Raw genomic sequence first — 18,446 nt, forward strand, 5'->3', positions numbered from 1 at the left:
TCCAGTATTTAGGGCCCTTGTATCTGAGCAGGGCCTGGCCCTGCTTCACCTTTGATGGAAAGAGTAATTTGTTGGAGTGACAGTAGTAATAGGTGAGACCGAATGCTCCTATTTTCTATTGGGCAGAACTGGGAGTGTCATGAAATTCGGCAAGAGCTTTTCATGAGAAGGCAGGATTGTCTGGCTGTTAACTGTAAGATTTAATTGTTTCAGCAAATCAATTAGTCTTTAGGGACTTTAATCAGTCAGATCTGATGCATGGATGAGGTATTAGAAAGCTTGTGCCTATAAGACCATTAGTTCTTAGTATCTCTGCAGCATTTCTCTCTCCCTCCCTCTCTTTCTCTAGTGTGTGAGTGTGTGCGCTTGTGTGCATGCGTTTGTGTAAGTAAATATTGCTGTTACACAGATTTCTGTTTGTTATCTCTTGAGTGAGAGAACTTAAGGTAACAGATGGGGTGTAATAGTGTAAAAGAAAAAACAAGGAGATCTTGTTATCCAAATTATTATAGATCTCTCATTTGAAGCAATCACCATTGTGCCATAAGAACGTGGAACATTTTCTCAGCCTTCTGTTCTCTGCTTCACATTTTCTCCTGTTGAATTTACTCATCTAAATAGTGTGGCAGGAGTGGTTCCATGCCAACCACCTCTTTCTCTTCCTCTAAGGCTCTCTCCATTTTCTCTACTGTGGCCCTCCTTTTCAAACCCCTTTTGAAACCCAGTATGTCCTTCTTTTTCAGATATACTTCAGGGGATGTGAGGGTGTGGGACACGCGCACCTGGGACTACATAGCCCCCTTCCTGGAATCTGAGTATGAGGAGGACGAGCCTGGAATGCAGCCATATGTCTCCTTTGTGAGGATAAACAGCTCGCTGGCGGTAGCGGCTTATGAGGATGGTAAGTAACTGCAACCCTCCTCCCTATTAAGATTAAAAAAAAAGGCTTTACAAAAATTAAGCAGCTGTGGCCGGCTCCCTCCCTTAATCCCCCCATATATACACGTGGACACACACATACACGTTCACACACACACACACACACACTCTTGCCTTTATGTGAAGAAGTTGGCCACTAACCTTCAATGCATTAGTAGACATTGGAACAAAGCACCCATTAAAACTGGTGTTTAATTCCTACTGGAACGGTTGAACTGGGTTTTAAAGCCAGACACCGGGCTGGCCAAGTCATCTTAAGCAAATAACCTGTTTGGTGTAAAATATTAAATATACTTGGCCTACTTTTCCATTAGCCTCTGCTCAGTCCAAAGAGAATAGTGAAAAGGGGATAGACATAATCTACTGACAAATATGAAAATAGAAAAATAAAAGTCAAGGCCTACCTTTTCCTGGCACTTATACACCATGCAAGATAATTTGTGGTAATACAATGATATGTTTTCTCTGTGAGACCCATAGAATTATTTTTGCGTATGAGAAATTGTAAATTTGCGGAACTAGCTAAGAATAGCTTAAATTAGCTGTGCTTAAGAAATACTTGATAGTTTTTAGCTAACAGAAATAGTAATTTCAGTAACCATGATATCCTAGATTCATACCTATCATGCTTCTGAGCTCCATTATGTTGTAAAGTTTGAATCTCCAAAAGGTTTTTATCCCTACTGACCTGAAAGTTGGACTACAGAATATTTCAAAATGTTAGTGTTTATATAATAGCACCGTTACAAATCTTCATAGTCAGTGTAGCATTATCGCTTGGCTCAGGGGGACAAAACTATAGTGAAGTAGCTATTGGGGAATTTTCACATCCATATGCTATTTAAAAATAAAAATTAGGGCTGAGTCTTCAAATGTTTTCATTTTATTACTTTAACAGCACGAACTGTATTTGTTTGGTTTGTGTTAGTAGATGCCATTGATGGATTATTTCTTTCTAGCCTATAGAAATTCAGCTAAGCTGTTTCTGTTGGATAATTAGTATTAATATTTCATATATATTTATTGAGATCCTGGGTAGATAGCCTAAGAGCAGCTTGAGTGTGTTTGCTAATTTCCAAATTACTTTTTTTGAAGCAACTGTGTAAAGGATTCAGTGCTTTTTAATTTAGAATCATACTAATTTACAATCATTTAAAGGCCTCCCTGCCATACACATGCATATATGTGCGCGCGCGTGCACACACACACACACACATTCTTTTACAGATGGAGAAATTGAGGTCTAGTGAGGTCAGCTAAAAAATCTGATGGAAGCTGAGCTGTTAGTAGTTACTCAGTAGTGAATAGTACATAGTAAAACTGTGATAGTTGTTTCTCAGGCCATGCTGTGGTTATTGATGTTTCAAGAAATACCAAGCATAGAGACTCTTGTAGAAATGTGTGTCCAATTTGTCTGCACCACTTTGTCTCATATCTTAGGAACTTGAAAATACCTTTTAAGATGATGTTCAAGTATGGTGCTGGTTTTGTATTGTTGGTTAGAATTGTCTGTTACCCTCATCCCTGTTATTGTACAGAAATATTAGAAAATAATGTTTAATTGAAAGAGAAAATATTTTTTGATAAACACTTGCCAGATAGTTGCCAAAAAATACTTCAAATACTTGGCTTTAAAAATAAGTTCATATTTAAAATTCAAGCAAAACATGTAAAATAAATTAAAGAGTTCCTCTCTGTGCCCTGACCTCTGGTCCCTCTCATCCTTTACACATGGGTCCTTCTCTATGTGCTTCTCTGCACCTTGCTTTTTTCACCTAATGACCTCTCTTTCCATACTCACATTTATAGGTAAACCTTTTAATAGCTGTGTAATATTTCATCATGTGGCTCTGTTATTTTTATTAGGCCCCTTATTGATGTATTTTTGGGTTGTTTATTTTTGTTAAAGGTAGTGCTGTGAGCAATATCCTTCAACACATATCATGATAGACTTGTGCCCATATATCCATGGGGTAAATTACTAGTAATTGAGGAAAGCTACAGATGCTTTAAGTTTTGGTAAATATTGAAAAATTGCCTTCCCAAAAGGTTTAATCAGTTTATATTCTCACCAAAAATATGAAACTTACTATTTCCTCATTTCCTTACTATCCTTATCTGATAGGTGAAAATATTTCATTGTTTTCATTTGCCTTTCCTTAAGTACTTATGAACATCTGTTCATCGTATAGCTAGTTATTTGTATTTCTTTCTTTGTTAATTGCTTGTTCCTGTTCTCATTTTTTTGTGTGTGGGGTTTTCTTTTCTTTTTGAAAGAAAGGGCTCCGGAAATAACCCTTGTCATACGTGTGCTTCAAATATTTTTTCAGTTTGTCATTTATCCTTCAGTAGACTTTGCTTATGGCTTATTTTTTGTAATGGTCGTTGTGTGTGTATGTATGTGTGATTTTTTTTTTAATCCGTAAATGGGTGGATTTAATTTTAATGTTTTTTACTAAGTCATGTGTTTTTAAGGCTCAAAGATCAAAATAATGTATATAGTTTTGCACTGAGAAGACTTGCTTCCACTCATTTTATCCACTCTGTTCCCTTTCCACATGTAATAAAATGTTTTCATTTTTTGTACATCCTTCCAGTATTTCTGTATTGCAAATACAAGCAAATATGAATAGCTATTCAGATTCTCCCCCTTTACCAAAGATAACATATCATTTTATATTATTCCACACCTTGCTCTTTTCATTTAATATATCTTCCATGTCAGTGTGCAGAGAGTACATTCCTTTTTCACATCCACTTAATATTACGTTGTGTGCAAGTGTTGTCATTTATTTAGCAGTTACTTACTGAAAAACAGTTGGATTGTTTCTAATCTTTACCAGTTACAAACAATGTTACAGTTACATATGTGATGTAAGAAGGATAGTTTCCTATAAAAGGAATTTCTAGGTCAAAGGGTAAAGCTGTTTGCACTCTCACCAGCAAGGTATGAATGTTTGCCCATTTCCTCATAGCTTTACCACAAATATATGTTACAGAATTTCGAATGTTTGTCAGTTTGACAGGTAAGAAATGGTATCTGAATGTGGTTTTTAGTTTATGTTTCTATTTATGTGGGAGATGTCAAAAATTTTTTTCGTATGTGTACCTGCTAGTTGTAGTTCTTTCTTTTTCTTCTGGTAATGTTAAGGCTGTATTTATTTTTTTTTTATATTTAAATCTTGCTCAATATAGTGTTGATCCTGGTGTAGTATCTGAGTGTATCTTTCTTCTGGTGCTTCTTATTAGAAAGCCCATCTCTGCTTCACTGATTTAAGGTGCTGCCTTTATAAACTTTTAGATATGAAATTCTTTTTGTATGTGTCTTTGTTTCTGGGATTTATGTTTTGTTCCAGTTGGTCTATCCAGTAGTTAAAATTTACATGATCATGTTCATCAGTTTTGTCCTTTTGGGTTTCACATCATGTTCACGAGCACTTTCCCTACTTGAAAATTAGATAAACTCTATGGTACATCCATGGCTGTAGTGTTTACATTGAAATCTTTAATTGTCTCAAATTCATTTTTCTATTAACGATTATTTCTTTTTTGAGAGCTCTTGTGTTTTCTTGTTCCTCTCTCACGCTGATCTGGTAAAATGGTTGTTACAATTTCTGAGATAAATACCAACTTCTCATTTTTTACTCAGACTCAGGTGGCACTGTCTTTGGTTTCACTTTAGTTTTTTTTTTTTTTTTGCAAGGGGCAGAGCAGGTTCCAGGAATCAAACCTGTGTCTCCCACCTGGCAGGTGAGAGTTCTACCATGGAGCTACCCTTGCACAGCCCTGGTTTCACTTTAGTTTAACCAATTGTTGCTACATTTATACCAATATGTTCATAAATAGTTACTTCTGGGCAAAGATAATTGAAACGCTGCTTTAAATATTCAAGTACACATTTTCTGTTGCTCCTTTACAGGAGCATCTACCAGGCACTTCTTAGTCATAACATGGCAAAAAAAATTTTCCTTGTGTGTCTGCAGTTTAGCTTTTGTGATTGTGCCCCACAGAAAAGAAGAATAAGATAATAAAATGAGTTAATGAACTTCAGCTCTCTGGTTGTGCCAAAGGAAAGATCTAAGCTGCTGAAGACCCCCTGATGATCTATACACATATCCATAGAAGGAATCAGATTGAAAAGGAGAGATGGAAACTGCTTTGGGAGGAAGTCAGACATCCCTACATCCTTTTTAGCCTTCTTGCCCTGTAGGAACACAGTACATGCACCTGGGGTATTGAGATTTGGCAAGGTGATCCACAGTTGTGATTTTTTTGAATTCCAACCCACTGGCTTCATATTTCTTCTGCCTTGTTTCTGATTGTCAGCACTGGCTGTCCTCCAGTTTGATTTTACCACTAATTGTATTGCACGTTACCATACCGAAATGAATCAAATCAAAATGCTTTTCCTGGAGCATTACATAAAGCAAGCGAAGGTTCTGAGTAATGAGCAGATGCTGCTAATGCAGGGACAGTAGAGACCTTGCCAGGACTCCATCTGCTCCATGCTTCCTGCCTCTGGCTTCAAGCCATAGCATTAGGGAATGGCAGTGTACTCAAAACCTGCTCTCCTTTCACAGAGTTGGTCTTGAAAACCCTCTTTTTTGGTGAAAAATGAGATTTATTTATTTCTTAGGTACCGAGAAGTTCATATTTGCCCCCCTAAGTCGAGAGGGGAGATATAAAATCCTGTGCACACTAGCAGGTGGAAACTAGATGAAACAGAGAACAGTCCTTGTGATTTGTGTCATCAAGCAAGGAAAAATGTGGCTTATCCACTTTTGCAGCACTCCAAGTGCAATTGTCAGAACACACCGTGGTCCATTGTCAGGGACTGTGCCTTCCTAGGCTGGGTGACCCTGATTTCTCATTTGCTGATGTACTGACAATGGATGGGAGTGGGATGGCGGCACTTTCCAAGCTTCTTTTTAGCAGTGAACAGTAGGAATATGCTTTGGTTAGACAGCTGTTGAGAGTACATATTTCTAAATTTTTTTTATCACTCTATGTTTAATAAAAAATCAGTCCTGTAAAAAATTGTATATATATTCTAATTGGAAAATCACCATGTTTGACAAACTTTGGAAACTTTATACAATAGTATAAGAAGTTGCTTGAAAGCAACTCATGAGCAAGGAGATATGAGTCCATTGCTTCACCACTGTAAGTCCAACTGCCCTGCCAACAGAATAAGAATTATACTAACATTATCCCATTTAGTTACTGTGAAGAGTGAAAGAACTCATGCTTAACTGACAAGTGACATGGAAAATGTATTCAGGCATGACTTCTTCCAGGATTCTACCCACCCAACCCTTTAAAAGAAAATAAGGGATTTGTCTTTCTCTTTTATTTTCTTTCCTCATGTTCCCTTGAAAAAAAATTCTCTTTGCTGACTGCTTTCCCAGACTTCTGTGACACATATTCAGAATAATGGTATGGTGGCAGAGAAAATTAGGAGGAAAATAAAGACTAACCCTTCACAGACCTCAAAGAAGGTGAGAGGCAGTGGAATAAGAGATATGAGGGCAGGTGGAGGATTGTGTATTTTAGGAAGAGAGCAAAGGGACTTTGAGATGTGTTAAGATTTATGTTTCCGTAGCTTATGGGTTGATACCCTTTGATAATATTCAAGAAATGCAAATAAATACTGGCATCTCCTTTTGATTACAAAAAAAAAAAAATCAGTCCTGTGACAGTTTTGTTTTTGTCTCTTGTTTGTATATATAGGGTATATAGGGTGACATTAACATTTGGATGTTGGTCCTTTGTCCGACATTGAAGTTTTAGAGGTAGATTATTAATATGATAAAGCTTTGCTTGGAAGATGGCTAAGACAATTGGATGTGAACTGTGGAAAATATTTTTTTTTTTACCTTCTAAGGTGTTTATTTTCTTTGAAGTTTCAGTAACCAGTTTTTTTTTTTTGATGCCTTTGCTACCTTTGCCTGCCGGTCTAGATGTCTTCTTCCTCAGTCACGTCACAGTACAACAGAACAAAACAACTTTTGACAGTCCCCAAAATACCAGGTTTATCCCCTTTGAAACGCAGGGTGTTTTTTATGAATTGAGACAATTTTCTTAAAAGTAGGAATGCTCACATTTTAAAGCTATTTAGAGAGTAATTTAAAAAATTATATATGGAAATTCTAAACTGAGGTGGTTTTTTTGGTGTTTAGGAAGTATTTCTTAAGGCATTGAATGTAAAAGTTGACTGCTGCCTAGCATGAGAGGGTTTTCAATTTTGTTTCATAGACAAGTCATGGAGACTGTATTGTTGTAATATAAGAAATTGCTGAATAAATGTACTTTTAGAGGCTTTTTTATTCTTTAGTGAGGAGAGTTTGAAATTATATTTTGCTTTATACTTGTTTATATATTTTATATATACTTTGGAGTGGATATGGATTATGACTGAAGGACAGGGTAGTGTTTTCAGAAGGGAATTCACAGGTATACTTTCTAGTAGAAGTTGTAACATCTCTAGGATATTAAAAAAAAAATCTGTGTATTTATTTTGATGGTAATAAAAATACTGAGCCAGGCCATGAGATTTCAGCATCATAAAAGTATTCATTTTATGTTTACAGGTTGTTGAGAACAAGGCATCACCTAACATGCCTGTGTTGAGCTTTTAATGTCTTGTTTTTCATGCTTTGAGGTCCACAGATGAATTCTTATGGGTTTGCAAGTTCTCAAATTTAGGAAATATTGTAAACAGTAGCTCTTGTGCTGTTAGGCACAGACTAGGTATAACTAGGAATTTTTTTTTTTTTTTTTTTTTAGAATTTTAACTTTTTTATTGTGTAGTACCACATATGTACAAAGCAAAGAAATAAAAAAGCAATGGTTTTCAAAGCACTCTTCAACAAGTGGTTACAGGACAGATCCCAGAGTTTGTCATGGGCTACCATACAATCCTCTCACAGTTGTAGAACATATTTCAGACTTTGACATGGGTTACAATTTCACAATTTTAGGTTTTTACTTCTAGCTGCTTTAAAATACTGGAGACTAAAAGAGATATCAGTTTAATGATTCAGCATTCATATTCATTTGTTAAATCGTGTCTTCTGTGTATAACTCCGCCATCATCTTTGATCTTTCCATACCTCTCTTGAGGGGTGTTTGGGCTATGGCAATTCCAAATTTTTGATACTGGAAGGGTCTGTCATTAATATGGGATGGGGAGATGGAACTATCTGACATTCTGGAGAGGCTGGGGTAGGTTTCAGGACTTTTATCTGGACCAGGGACCCATCTGGAGGTTGTAGGTTTCTGAAAAGTTACCCTAGTGCCTGGAACCCTTGTGGAATCTTATATATTGCCCTAGTGTTCTTTAGGATTGGCTGGAATGGTCCTGGTTGGGGTTTGGCAGGTGATGATAGGTAACAAGGTCTACCTGAAGCTTGCGTAAGAGCAACCTCCAGAGTAGCCTCTTGACTCTATTTGAACTCTCTCTCTGCCACTGAAACTTTATTAATTACATTCCTTTCCCCCCTTTTGGTCAGGATGGAATTGTTGATCCCATGGTGCCAGGTCTGGATTCATCCCTGGGGGTACTCTCCCACGTCGCCAGGGAGACTTTCACCCCTGGATGTCAGTACCCACGTAGGGGGGGAATACAGTGATTTCACTTGCAGAGTTGGGTTTAGAGAGAGTGAGGCGACAACTGAACAATAGAAGAGGTCCTCCAGAAGTAGCTCTTAGGCATTCCTGTAGGTAGTCTAAGCTTCTCTACTACCTACATAAATGATCAAGGGCATGGCCTATTGATTTGGGTGTCCGTAAAGTTTGACACAGCATCAGGGGATTCCCTGATGGTAAGGATTAATAGTTCCATAGTCTTTCTTCCCTCTCTCAGGGGACTTTGCCAATACTTTTTGATTATCTGCTTAATATTATCTAGGATGTTTCCAGGCATTACAATAATCTATACAGGATTAAAGAACCTCTTTCTTATTCTGTGCTCCCTGTGTTTCAGTTGTTCAAAGGAGCTATAAAGATAGGTTGAATTAGATTATTCACTACAGAAATTTTCAGTTCCAGATCAAATAAACATTTCTTCCTTTGGTCTCAAAGAGTATGTGTGGTTCTAAAATATAGACACTGTCTTCCTTACCCCTATGTTCTTAATTACTTTAAGAACAGTAAAAGTAATTTTTTAAAACAGTAATTACTGTTCAGATTAATTCTTATCTCTAAATATTAGCTTATATATGAAACAGCCTCTCAAAATCTAGAAAAAATAATCGCCACTCTGGACTTAATGTGTCTGCTGTAAAAGCTTACAATCTAGGCCCCTGTTTTCTTATAAGCATTTTCTAAAGGTGACTATACCATTGTTGTTCTTTTGTTTCTGACTTATTTTTGTCTCACCAAACGTCCACATGTTCATTCACATTGTTGCATGCCTCGTGACTTTGTTCCTTTTAGGTAGCAGCACAACATTCATTTACAAGTATATATTATGGTTCATGAATTTATTTTGCAGTCAGTGCATCCTTCAGCTACCTACATTCATCAGGGATTATGTATAGTGCCCAAAGTCCACAGTCCGTCAACACTCAATTTTAGATAATTTCATTGTTCCCAAAGAAAGAAAACCAATAAACACATCTTGCCAAATAGGTAATCTAAACCTCCTCTTAATTCTCCCCCCCTCCCCCCATTATTTACCTCTGTTGATGCTGTGGTAATGCTGATGTTTTCCTTTGAACATAGCCCATAGCATGCAATAGCAGTTTTTCCCCTGTATCCTGGACATAAACACTCTTTATACAAGAATCATATCTTTGAAGTAATTCTTGTGAGAACTAATTCATATTCTGTATTATAAGCCTCTGATTATTACACCTAGGGCAATATATAAGATTCCACAAGGGTTCCACTGGTCATTAAAGTGGAATCATACAATATCTATCCTTTTGTCTCTGGCTGATTTCGCTCAGCATTATGGCCTCAAGGCTCATCCATCTTGTCATGTGCTTCAGGTCGTCATTTCTTCTTACTGCTACATAATATTCCATCGTGTATATATACCACATTTCGTTAATCTACTTGTCTGTTGATGGGCATTTGGTTTGTTTCCATCTTTTGGTGACTGGGAATAATGCTGCTATGAAACTTGATGTGCAAATGTCTGCTTTCAGCTCTTCTGGGTATATACCAAGTAGTGCTATTGCTGGGGCAACCTGATATTTAGTTTCCTAAAGAACTGCCATACATCTTCTGTAGTGGCTGAACCATTATACATTCCCACCAGCAGTGCATAACTGTCCCAGTTTCTCCACATCTTCTCCAACATTTATAGTTTCCTTTTTGTTGAATAGCAGCCATTCTTATAGGTGTGAGGTGGTGTCTCATTGTAGTCTTGGTCCTCATTTCCCTTATAAGCCAATGAAAATGAGTATCTCTTTATGTGCTTTTGAGCCATCTCAAAAGCTCTTAAGAAAAATGCCTATTCATATCTTTAGCCCATTTTACAGTCAGGTTGTTTGTTCTTTTGTTGTTGAGTTGTATGGTTTCTTTGTATATACAGGAAATCAAACCTTTGTCCAATACGTGATTTCCAAATATTTTCTCCCATTGAGTTGGCTGCTTCTTCACCTTTTTGACAAAGTCTTTTGAGGTGCAGAAGCATTTGATTTTAAGGAGTTCCCATTTATCTGCTTTTCTTTTGTTGCTTATGCTTTGAGTGTAAAGTTTGGGAAGCTACCTTCTATTACTAGTTCTTGAAGATGTTTCACTGCATTTTGTTCTAGAAGCTTTATGGTGCTAGTTCTTTTATTTAGGTGTTTGATTTAGGTTTTTGAGTTAATTTTTGTGTAAAGTGTAAGATAGGGGTCCTGTTTCATTCTTTTAGCTATTGATATCCAGTTCTTCCATGCCCAATTATTGAAAAGACTATTTTGGTGCAGTTCAGAGGATTTGAGGGCCTTGTTGAAAATCAGTTGACCATATATTTGGTGGTCTATTTCTGCACTCTCAATTAGATTCCACTGGGCAATGCTTCTGTCTTTGTGCCAGTACCACGCCGTTTTAACCACTGTAGCTTTATAATAGGTTCTAATGTCTTGGTGTGTTAATCCTCCCACTTTGTTCTTCTTTTAGGGAAGTTTTTAGCTATTCGGGGTGTCTTTCCCTTCCAGATGAATTTGGTAATTAGCTTTTCCAAATCCTCAAAGTAGGTTGTTGGAATTTTGATTGGTACTGTGTGAATCTGTAGATCAGTTGGGGAGAATTGACATCTTAACTATTTATCCTCCCTATCCATGAGCAAGGAATGTCTTTCCACCTATTTAGATCTCCTTTGATTTCTTTTAGCAATGTTATGTAGTTTCCTGTGTATAAGTCCTTTACTTCCCTAGTTAAGATCATTCCTAAGTATTTGTATCTTTTAGTTGCTATTTTGAATGGAATTTTTTTCCTTAACTGACTCCTCAGGTCCATCGCTTGTATACAGAATTGTTACTGATTTTTGCACATTAATTTTATATCCTGCCACCTTGCTGAATTTATTAGCTCAAGTAACTTTGCTGTAGATTTCTCAGGATCTTACAAGTATAGTATCATATCAACAGCAAATAATGAGAGTTTTACTTCTTGCTTTCCAATCTGGATGCCTTTTATTTCTTTTTCCTACTTGATTGTTCTAGCTAGAACTTCTGGCACAATGTTGAATAATATTGGTGACAGTGGGCATCCTTGTCTTAAAGCTTTCAAGCTTTCTCCATCGAGTATGATGTTGGCTATCGGTTTTTCATATATTCCCTTTATCATATTGAGGTAGTTACCTTTGGTTGCTAGCTTTTGGAGTGTTTTTATCAGAAAAGGATGCTGAATTTATTTGAATGCCTTTTCAGCATCAATCGAGATGATCATGTGATTTTTCCCTTTCGATTTGTTAATGTACTGTAGTACATTAATTGATTTTCTTATGTCGAACCATCCTTGCATTCCTGGTAGAAATCCTACTTGGTCATGGTGTATAATTCTTTTAATGTGCTGTAGGAATCGATTTGCCAATATTTTATTGAGAATTTTTACATATATGTTCATTAGGGAGATTGGCCTGTAGTTTTCCTTTCTTATAGCATCTTTACTTGGCTTTGGTATTAAAATGATATTAGCTTCATAAAATGAGTTAGAGTTCTTTTTCTCCCAGTTTTTTTGAAGAGTTTGAGCAGGATTGTTAGTTCTTTATGGAATGCTTGATAAAATTCCCCTGTGAAGCCATCTGGCCCAGGGAAGATTTTTAATGACTGATTGAATCTCTTTGCTTGTGATTGGTTTATTGAGACTATTTTTTCCTGAGTCAGTGTAGCTTGTTTGTGTGTCTCCAGGAATTTGTCCATTTCATCTGAGTTCTCTAGTTTTTTGGTGTATCGCTGTTTGTAGTACCCTCTTATGATTTCTTTTATTTCTTCAGGGTCTATGGTAGTACACCCCTTCTCATTTCTTATTTTGTTTATTTGCACCCTCTCTCTTTTTTTCTTTGTCAGTCTCGCTAGTGGGCCCATCAGTTTTATTTTGACATACTTTCATATTTAAAAGACAGTTAAAAAAAAAGAAAACAAACTCTGTACAGAGAACTCCAACATCCCTGTACCCCACCTCCCAGACACCTGTATCCACCAATTTTAGCATTTTGCCACATTTGCCATATCATTCTTTCTGTCAGTTCATTTTCTGAATATTTGAGTCTAGTTTGTTGTGCTGGTTTGAAAGAAGTATGCCCCCTAAGAAAAGCCATGTTTTAATATAAATCCCATTTCATAAAGGTAGAATAATCTCTATTCAATACTGTATGTTTGAAACTGTGATTGGATCATCTCCCTGGTTGATGTGATTTAGTTAAGAATGGTTGTTAAACTGGATTAGTGGATGACATGTCTCCACCCATTTGAGTGGGTCATGATTAGTTTCTGGAGTCCTATAAAAGAGGAAACATTTTGGAGAATGAGAGATTCAGAGAGAGCAGAGAATGCTGCAGCACCGCGAAGCAGAGTCCACAAGCCAGCGACCTTTGGAGATGAAGAAGGAAAACGCCTCCCGGGGAGCTTCATGAAATAGGAAGCCAGGAGAGAAAGCTAGCAGATGACGCCGTATTCGCCATGTGCCCTTCCAGCCGAGAGAGAAACCCTGACTGTGTTCGCCATGTGCCGTCTCACTTGAGAGAGAAACTCTGAACTTCATCGGCCTTCTTGAACCAAGGTATCTTTCCCTGGATGCCTTTGATTGGACATTTCTTTAGAACTGTTTTAATTGGAACATTTTCTCAGTCTTAGAACTCTAAACCAGCAACTCATTAAATTCTCCCTTTTAAAAGCCATTCCATTACTGGTATATTGCATTCCGGCGGCTAGCAAACTAGAACATTTGTATATGCCATATTCCTTGAATGCTTAATACTGCCATTTAAATTTCCTAAGAGCAAGGATATTCAGTTGTGTAACTACCTTAAATTAAGTTCAGAAATTCAATCCTGATTTAAAGCTTGTCATTTATATCCAGTTTTTTTCATATGTTCCAATAACGTCCCTGTGAGGCTTTTCTCCTTCCTTGTTAGAGCCCATCCAGAATCATATATTGCAGTAAATTGTCATTATCTCTTTCATTGCTCTTTTAAAAAAAAAATTGTGGGACCATACATGCGACATAAATTCATCCATCTCCAACACTTCTAAGCATACCTTTTAATGGGATTAATCACATTCACAAATGGCAATACTTTCACCACTCTCCATTAGTAAAACTTTCCTATCTCCCCAAACATAAACCATGTACCCTTTATGTATTAACTCCCCCATTTCACCAGTCCCCTGCCCTTGGCAATCTGTATTCTAATTCTCCTCTGTAAGCTTGTGTATTCTCCAGAATTTTCTTTGCAGTTTTAACATGGAATTCAAGATTAACATCCCAAATCTATAACCATCTTATTTTCTTTGATGCTGACTTAACTTGAATAGTATATGCAAACTATGTTCCTACACCCCTCCTTCCCACCACCTCTCCTTCCCACCACCTTTATGCTGTGTTTGTCACAAATTTATAATGTTATGAGTCCCAGACCACTGATTTATCATTGTATTTTATCCATCTGCCTTGTAGATGTTATAGGAAGTAAAAAGTGGAGTTGCAAACCAAAAATACAATAATAGTGCCAACCTGTGTTGTTACCTTCACCAGAGGTCTTTATTTCTTCATGTAGTTTCAGTCTATTTTCTATTGTTTTCTTCTCTCAAGACAAACTTTAGAGTATGTGTTGTAGGACCAGTTTAGTGGTGATGAAATCCCTCAGCTTTTGTTTATGTGGAAATGTCTTAGTCCCCCTCTCATTTTTGAAAGACAGTTTTGCCAGGTATAGCTTTCTAGGTTGGCAAATTCTTGCTTTCAGCATTTTAAATGTGTGATCATACAACCTTTGTGCCTCCATGGTTTCTAATGAGATTGGCATTCAGTCTTATTGAGGCTCCCTTGTATGTCATGTTGCTTCTCTTTTGTGGCTTTCAAAATTCTCTTTATATTTGGAATTCATCAGTTTGATTATAATATGCTACGGCATGGGTCTGTTTAGCTTTGGAGTTCATTAAGCAGCTTGGGTGTATATATTCATGTTTTTCATTAATTTCAGAAAGTTTTCAGCCTTTATTTCTTTGAATATTCTCTTTGTCTCTTTCTGTCTTTCCCTTCTGGGACTCCTATTAGGCATATATTGGTATGCTTGATGGTGTCCCACAGGTTCCTCAGGCTCTGTTCGTTTTTCCTTATTCTTTTTTTTTGCTTTTCAGACTGAATGATTTCAGTGGTCTTGCTTTTGAATTCTTTGATTCTTTCTTCTAATTCTAATTCTTTGATTCTTTCAGTTCTAATCTGCTGTTGAACCACTCTAGGGAATTTTTAATTTCTTTTAATATGGTCTTCATCACTGTTTGATTTATTTTTTATAATTTCTGTCTCTCTATTGATATTCTCTTTGTGTTAGTAAATTGTTCTCCAATTTCCTTTAGTTCTTTGTCGATATTTTCCTTTAACTCTTTGAGTATATTTAGGACCATTTTATTTATTTATTTCTTCTTTTTAATGCAGTTTAATTTTATTGAGATATATTCATACATCACAGAATTCATCTACCAGAAGCCACAGTGGAGCTTAGTAACTTGCCACAGTTTCTCTGTGTGTGTGGAAATAATGGAGCCATGAATACCCTGGGCTCCTGCTTGGAGAAGTTCAAGGCTGTGTCTCCCTTGCTGGCCAACAGTTGGATCCGGATTGTGCTGGATCCCCCTCTTTTCCTAGGGGGAAGGTCTCCTTGTCTCTCCCTGACCACAGCAGCCAGCTGGGTGGTAACTAGGCAGACTGGAAGCTGCCTGCATCACAATGGGGAATGGGCTTCAGGAGCTGCAGTGGAGCTCAGTCACTCACCGCAGCTTCTCTGTTTGTGGAAACAGTGGAACCACAAGTACCTCAGACTTCTGCGTGGAAAGTTTCAAAGCTACAGGACCCAGAAGGTCACCTCACTGACCAACAGTTTTATCAGGACGGTGCCATATTCCCCTCTTTTCCAGAGGGGAGAGCCTTTCTGTCTCTCCCAGAGCACAGCAGCCAGCCAGGATAGAATCAGGTGGACCTGAAGCTGCTGGTCTCGGGGGTGGAGGATGGGTGCTAGGAGCCAAGGTTGAATTTATTTACCATGGTTTCTCAGTCATTATTTCTCCATTTCTTTATCTCTTCCATGTATGTTGTAGTGGTCCTTCCTTGGTGTCCCCCAAGCCCCAGAACCACTGCTTTGACAGTTTCTCCCTGTTCTTTCGGTGTTTTGGTAGAGGAATGAGTTCTACCTCTTCTTATTTCACCATCTTTCCTGATGTTCAGGACCATTTCTTTAAGTCTTTGTCTGAAATGTTCCAAGTCTGGTCTTCTTCATTGGTGATTTCTCATGCTTTAATTTTTGTGTGGGCCACCACTGCTGTTTCTTTGTATGTTTTGTGATCTTTTGTTGAAATCTAGACATTTTGATATTTTTAACATGTAATTGCTGGAATTTATATTCTGTGGCATTTGTTCCTTAAGCTTGTATCCAGCTTCTATAATTACAGAGCTGTCTTTGATTGTCCATAGCTAATAGAAAAGGAAGAAGAAGAAAAATAAAATAACTTTCCCAGAAATGTTTATTTGGTACAGAATTTATATTTTGACTAGTGCATTTCCTAATTTAATTTTATGACCTGTTTAACTGAACATGATAAGTACATGGAACCTTGAATAGGGCATGAAATTTCATTGGTTTGTCCAGGTTATTGTGATGCCTGATAAATCCCACAGTGATTTGAACAGTGAATAAAGAAGTTTTTGCAAAAGTCCCCTTGAGTGAATGGGGAGAAAGGGGGAAAAATTCAACTTCCCTATTTGGAGAATTCCTGATATTCTTGCAAGCAGTAGGGACAACCAAATCAATAGACCGAGCCCTTTATGTTGGGGTTTGCCCCTATGAAACTTATCCCTGCAAAAGACAGGCTAAGCCTACTTAAAGTTAGGTCTAAGAGTCACCCCCCAGAGAACCTCTTTTGTTCAGATGTGGCCTCTCTCTCTCTAAGCCAACAGAGCAAGTGAACTCACTGCCCCCCACCCCCCCCACCCCTTTACATAGGACATAACTCCCAGGAGTGTAAACCTCCCTTGCAACATGGGACAGAAATCCTGGGGTGAGCTGGGACTCGGCGTCTAGGGATTGAGAAAACCTTGACCAAAAGGGGAAAGAGAGAAATGAGACAAAATAAAGTGTCAGTGGTTGAGAGATTTCAAACAGGGTCAAGAGGTTATCCTGGAGGTTATTCTTATACATTATATAGATATCACCTTTTTAGTTTATGGTGTATTAGAGTGGCTATAGGTAACTATTTGAAACTAGAGCTGTGTTCCAGTAACCATGTTTCTTGATGATGATTGTATAATGATATAGCTTTTACAGTGTGACTGTGTGATTGTGAAAAACTTGTGTCTGATGCTCCTTTTATCTATAGTATGGACAGATGAATAAAAAATATGAATAAGAATAAACGAATAATGGGAACAAAGGTTAAAATAAATTGAGTAGATTGAAATACTAGTGGCCAATGAGAGGGAGGGGTAAGAGGTATGGTATGAATGAGGTTTTTCTTTTTTCTTTTTTTTTAATTTCTTTTGTTGGAGAGATGGAAATATTTTTTTAAATGATTGTGGTGATGAATATACAACTATGTGATGATATAGTGAGTCATTGATTGTATACCGTGTATAGAATGTTTGTATGTCAAGAAGGTTTGTATATTTGTTGTTTACAATAAAAATATTAAAAAAAAAACAAAACCTTTATCCGTCTTTGTCATTGGACCTTTGCAAGGGCTGTCCCTCAGGGTTTATCCGGATAAATACAATGAGTTTAGAGACATGTGTCTTGTCTTGGGCATGTTAGTGCAGCCCTGGGAATTCCCTCATTAACATTGTTCCAAGTATCCCCTCTAGTCTAGGAAACATCGTTCTCTTTGGTCCCAGCCACTGCACCATATGCCCTACTGCCAGGAATCTCTTGCCCCAGGTAGCACAATTTGAGTGTGCTCCCACAGTATTCTGTACGAGAATGAGTTCTTGAGCTGCCTTCTATACCCCAGACAAGTGCTGGGATATTGAGACTGGGGAAGTTCTGGGATGGTGGGTTCAGGCCAGACATACGTACTCACAGTATATGCATGAGGGTTACTCTGCTCCTTTTAGAAGCGGAACATCCTGAGCTGGTGAGGAAAGGAGGAGGGACCAGCCAGGTACCATGAGATTCTCCTGCTTTTAAGTTGCCTTTTTCTTGATTAGACACTTGCCCTGTTGCAGCAGTCCTTTGTGAGTTCTTTTTTTTTTTTTTTTTTTTATTCTGAATCATTTATTTAAGAAAATTTTTACATGATACAATGAAGTGTGGTAGGAATAAGTCCAGCATCTAAACATTTCCAATCACCCTCTTTACAGTTTACTTTTGGATCTTATGGTATCCATGGGAACAATGCACGATGGGCTCTGAAAGAATTACACTTGAGTGCTGAAAGGGACCATGGCTCCAGTTTTTCAATGAACTCACTGAATTGTATACTCTGGTTGAATCTACTATCTCAAATTACAAAAACCCCAAGCATGTGGATGACCGCTATTAGAAAGTCTAGCACAAAAAATCATGACCTCAAACTGTCCTCTTCAAAAAAACACCAGTGATTTATTTGAGTATATGAACTAGTTAGTATACAGATTTAAAGCCCTGGTACTAAAAATCTGCTCTTCAAGAAAATAGTCTCTATTGTTTGTCTTTTTGTAAATTGGCATAATATTTTTACTTAAAATGTTAAAATATGAAAATACTTCACTAGGAGAACAGACACCCTGGATAGAAAAATTTCTATGTAGTTAAAAAAAGACTTAAGAATTTATCCCCACTGATGGCAGCAGACTAAGCTAATTAGCCTCTATGCTGCAAAGAAGTG

At 37.4% G+C, this 18,446-nt stretch overlaps 1 protein-coding gene across 1 annotated transcript in view; it reads left to right on the plus strand.

Annotated features, from left to right (window-relative positions):
• FBXW8 (F-box and WD repeat domain containing 8) overlaps positions 1-18,446 on the plus strand; it is a 231,150-nt gene that overhangs the window by 107,601 nt on the left and 105,103 nt on the right. Inside the window, exon 5 of the mRNA XM_077159938.1 lies at positions 744-901. Within this exon, the coding sequence (XP_077016053.1) occupies positions 744-901 (158 nt within the window). The remainder of the gene's footprint in view (positions 1-743; positions 902-18,446) is intronic.

This window comes from Tamandua tetradactyla, chromosome 5 (genome assembly GCF_023851605.1).
Source record: "Tamandua tetradactyla isolate mTamTet1 chromosome 5, mTamTet1.pri, whole genome shotgun sequence".
In the NCBI taxonomy this organism is placed as follows: domain Eukaryota; kingdom Metazoa; phylum Chordata; class Mammalia; order Pilosa; family Myrmecophagidae; genus Tamandua; species Tamandua tetradactyla.